The sequence below is a fragment of the Brachyistius frenatus genome, unplaced genomic scaffold, assembly GCF_029030835.1.
Source record: "Brachyistius frenatus isolate BFR_SWC_R1_liver_20210118 unplaced genomic scaffold, ASM2903083v1 Contig_590, whole genome shotgun sequence".
Classification (NCBI taxonomy): Eukaryota; Metazoa; Chordata; class Actinopteri; family Embiotocidae; genus Brachyistius; species Brachyistius frenatus.
Window position 1 is genome coordinate 25,001 of NW_027211189.1, and position 5,000 is coordinate 30,000.

The window sequence follows — 5,000 nt, forward strand, 5'->3', positions numbered from 1 at the left end:
ACCAAAAAATGAACTTACAATTAAACCTGGAAAATGTCGACTGTCTCTTCATGTCCATGTCCGAGACACATTGGGATGAGTTTTCAGGACTGGCTTGGAGTGGTTTGGAGTGGTTTGGAGTGGTTTGGAGTGGCTTGGAGTGGTTTGGAGTGGTTTGGAATGGTTTGGAGTGGTTTGAAGTTGTTTGGACTGGTTTGGAGTGGCTTGGACTGGTTTTGGAGTGGCTTGGACTGGTTTTGGAGTTGTTTGGACTGGTTTGGAGTGGCTTGGACTGGTTTTGGAGTTGTTTGGACTGGTTTGGAGTGGCTTGAACTGGTTTTGGAGCGGTTTGGAGTTGTTTGGACTGGTTTGGAGTGGCTTGGAGTGGTTTGGAATGGTTTGGAGTGGTTTGGAGTTGTTTGGACTGGTTTGGAGTGGCTTGGAGTGGTTTGGAGTGGTTTGGAGTTGTTTGGACTGGTTTGGAGTGGCTTGGACTGGTTTTGGAGTGGCTTGGACTGGTTTTGGAGTTGTTTGGACTGGTTTGGAGTGGCTTGGACTGGTTTTGGAGCGGTTTGGAGTTGTTTGGACTGGTTTGGAGTGGCTTGGAGTGGTTTGGAATGGTTTGGAGTTGTTTGGACTGGTTTGGAGTGGCTTGGAGTGGTTTTGGAGTTGTTTGGACTGGTTTGGAGTGGTTTGGACTGGTTTTGGAGTTGTTTGGACTGGTTTGGAGTGGCTTGGACTGGTTTTGGAGCGGTTTGGAGTTGTTTGGACTGGTTTGGAGTGGCTTGGAGTGGTTTTGGAGTTGTTTGGACTGGTTTGGACTGGTTTGGAGTGGTTTTGGAGTGGTTTGGACTGGTGTGGAGTGGCTTGGACTGGTTTTGGAGCGGTTTGGACTGGTTTGGAGTGGCTTGGAGTGGTTTTGGAGTGGTTTGGACTGGTGTGGAGTGGCTTGGACTGGTTTGGAGTGGTTTGGACTGGTGTGGAGTGGCTTGGACTGGTTTGGAGTGGTTTGGACTGGTGTGGAGTGGTTTGGAGTGTTTTGGAGTGGCTTGGACTGGTTTGAAGTCACGCTTGGAGTGGCTTGGACTGGTTTGTAGTGGCTTGGACTGGTTTGGAGTGGCTTGGACTGGTTTGGAGTGGTTTGGAGTGGCTTGGAGTGGTTTTGGACTGGTTTGGAGTGGTTTGGAGTGGCTTGGACTAGTTTTGGACTGGTTTGGAGTGGCTTGGACTGGTTTGGAGCATCTTGGAGAACTTCCACGGTTCTTTACAGGCTTTAGTCCGTCTCTTCTGTCTCCTCGTGAAGGCCAGACTGACTCCATGAAGATGAGACAAGGTTTACACTAATTTTAGACAGGTTTGTGTCAGGAGTCCTATTTTCCTCCATTTTGCCCCCGATCTCCTCTCCCCCTGTGTCCCCTCAGTCCCCTGTCTGCTTGTTCTGTGTCCTCCTCTCCTCCCGTGTCCACGTCCCTCACCAGTCCCAGCAGATGCAGCCACCTGCAGGTGTGCTGAATCTCCCTGATCACCTCCCCAGACTATATGTACGCTGCCCCTGCACTCCTCTGGTGGGTCAGTGCATTAGTTAGTACTCCGTCCGTCCTCCATCCGTTCTCTGTCCGTCCTGTTCCCGTTCCCGTTCCTCCGGCTCCCGTTCCTCCGGCTCTTGTTCCACCTGCAGAGCTACCTGTCGAAGTCACCAGTCGGTTGAGTTGCCCTCCCGACTTGGAAGCAAGTGGACGCTGTAGGTGCCACCTTTTGGTTTGTTTGTTTGTTTGTTTTTGTTTATGGAAATAAAGACTGTATTCTGGAACCGATACCCGAGTCTGTGAGCCTGCATTTGGGTCCTGGTAAACGTCACCACATAACAGTTTGGGGACTTGGCCTGGTTTAGATGGATTTTAGACTGGTTTCAACTTGGATTTGGACTTGTTTTAGACCTGGGTCTGGACCTGTTTTAGACCTGGGTCTAGACCTGTTTTAGACCTGGGTCTAGACCTGTTTTAGACCTGGATCTAGACCTGTTTTGGACCTGGGTCTAGATCTGCTTTGGACTGGTTTAGACCTGAATGAGACACAGTGACGGTCCGGTCTACTGCAAGTCAAACCGGGACTCAGGTCTGAACCTGAACCGGAGCCACCGGGTCCGAAACCTCTGCACACTGCTGTGCGTGTGTGTGTGTGTGTGGATATATATGTGTGTATGTGTGTGTGTGTGTGTGTGTACGTGTGTGTATGTGCGTGTGTGTGTGTGTATATATGTGCGTGTGTGTGTGTGTGTATGTGTATGTATGTGCGTGCGTGTGTGTATGTATGTGTCGGTTAGCATGATAATGTGCCAACTCCCGCCCTCCATCTTTGTCTCCATGGGCAACCGCCACTGTCATCCACAGCAACCACCATGCTGACCCGAGTGGGCACGATGCCCACTCTCACACAAAGCCGATGCCATCTGCCCCCCAAAACACACACACACACACACACACACACACACACACACACACACACACACACACACACACACACACACACACACACACACACACACACACACACACACACACACACACACACGGAGAGAAGAATACGCAGACTGTCCGGTTGGTCACTATGGCGATGAGAGGAGGGAGTGTTTACTGTACAGTCCCATGGCTCTTGCTCTCTAACAGAAGCCGAATGTCGACCGCCCAGGGTGACTTTTGTTCCTGCTTTTATGTGTGTGTCTCCTGCTCAGACGTGACACTCATGCAGCAGGCTCTGCATATCAATCTACTGACTGCCAACACACACACACACACATACACACACACACACACTAGACACATACACACACAGATAGACACACACACACACACACACATACACACATACATATACACACACACACACACACACTAGACACATACACACACAGATAGACACACACACACACACACACACACACACACACACACACACACACACACACACACACACACACACACACACACACACACACAACAGCCTCTAAATTTGAAGGTAACCGTAAAATAGAAATTTATGTTGAGGATAAATTGTCTCCAAAAATATCCAGACTTTTCAAAATAAAATCTCAACCTTCTGTAAAGTTTTTACTTTCTAAAAACATCAACACAAAAAAAAAACATTCTAAAGTTCTTATTTATGTTCGGGCCTTTTAAAAATGTCCTCAACGTCCAAAAACATCTGTAAAACATTATCAATCTGAAACGCTGTCTGTCCAAAAATAAGAATAATAAAAAATACTTAAAGAAATGTCCTCTCACTTAAAAATATTTGTATTTTTCAACCATTTTTTACAATGATGTCTTCTCTTTCTCAAACTCTCCTCTGAGATTAATTATTAAATCTCCTGAAAATAAAACATTTGTTCTGTGAATGCAGAAACTCCTGATTAGTGGAAGACAGAGAAGACGTGGACATCCTCAGAGACGCAGACAATAAATAACAGGAGTCTGTTTCTGGCAGCACCGACACACACCTGGCTCATGTCTTCAGAGGGAGTGTGTGTGTGTGTGTGTGTGTGTGTGTGTGTGTGTGTGTGTGTGTGTGTGTGTGTGTGTGTGTGTGTGTGTGTGTGTGTGTGTGTGTGTGTGTGTATGTATGTGTGTTATTGTGTGTGTGTGTATGTATGTGTGCGTGTGTGTGTGTATGTATGTGTGTTATTGTGTGTGTGTGTATGTGTGTATTTATGTGTGTTATTGTGTGTGTGTGTGTGTGTGTGTGTGTGTGTGTGTGTGTGTGTGTGTGTGTGTGTGTGTGTGTGTGTGTGTGTATGTATGTGTGTTATTGTGTGTGTGTGTGTGTGTGTCTGTGGTAGTGTGTGTGTGTGTGTGTGGGATGAGTTAAGTCAAGGCTGCCTGGTCGTTACACTCTTCATAAATCAGCTGGCAAACTGACCCTGACCTGAACACACACACAGTAGTTTTAAATGTGGACGTTGCGTTCACTGACCACCTGCCGTGCATTAAATGTCAGCGTTATTTTTTTTTGTCCTATCGCTGTCTGTGTTTATAAACACAGAAATCCTGCTCACTGATTGGCTGACTCGCGTCCACCTGAACCTCCTCGAGATGCCTCGGTCTTATTCTGACAAGGTGCATTGTGGGATTGTTAGCGGACAGCAGCGTATGTGCTACTACCTCAGAGTTCAGAGACACACCTCTGGCACATACAGGTAACCATAGCAACAGGCGTGATCCTAAATCACCCTAAACCAGGAGTTAACCTGGACGGTTTAAACACCTGTCTAATAACATGACGGCGCCCGTCGTCATGGAAACGGACATCAAATCTCAGCTTGGAAGCACAAAAAAAAAAATCATCAAGTCCTTCAGGAAGGTTCTGCTTGTACTATCGAGTTCAAACATACAAAGTACACACATGACCAAAAGCACGCTGCAGGTCATGCGTGACGCAGAGCAGTTTGGTTACCTGAGGCTGCTGAGGGATGTTAAAGCCGGGGTCTCGGGGTCCGACGCTGACGAACCGCTGGGCCGGAGATGTGGTGGGGGTGGAGTAGGCTGCAGAAGTCACAGAGAGGTCAGAGAGAGGTCACAGAGAGGTCACAGCGAGGTCAGAGAGAGAGAGGTCACAGCGAGGTCCCAGAAAGGTCCCAGAGAGGCCAGAGAGGTCACAGCGAGGTCACAAAGAGGTCCCAGAGAGGCCAGAGAGAGGTCACAGCGAGGCCAGAGAGGTCACAGTGAGGTCGGCCACAGAGGTCACAGCGAGGTCACAAAGAGGTCCCAGAGAGGTCCCAGAGAAGTCAGAGAGAGGCCACAGAGAGGTCACAGAGAGGTCACAGAGAGATCACAGCGAGGCCAGAGAGGCCACAGAGAGGTCACAGAGAGGTCACAGGGAGTCCCAGACAGGCCCCAGAGAGGTCCCAGAGGGGTCACAGAGGTCACAGGGAGTCCCAGACAGGCCCCAGAGAGGTCCCAGAGGGGTCACAGAGGTCACAGGGAGTCCCAGATAGGTCCCAGAGAGGCCACAAAGAGGTCACAGAG

The 5,000-nt window shown here is 48.9% G+C and overlaps 1 protein-coding gene across 1 annotated transcript in view; it reads right to left on the reverse strand.

Moving 5' to 3' along the window:
* LOC138614843 (nuclear factor 1 A-type-like) overlaps nucleotides 1–5,000 on the reverse strand; it is a gene marked incomplete at its 5' end in the record, with an annotated part of 35,801 nt that overhangs the window by 9,852 nt on the left and 20,949 nt on the right. Inside the window, one exon of the mRNA XM_069688432.1 lies at nucleotides 4,429–4,517. Coding sequence (XP_069544533.1) covers nucleotides 4,429–4,517 — 89 coding nt within the window. The remainder of the gene's footprint in view (nucleotides 1–4,428; nucleotides 4,518–5,000) is intronic.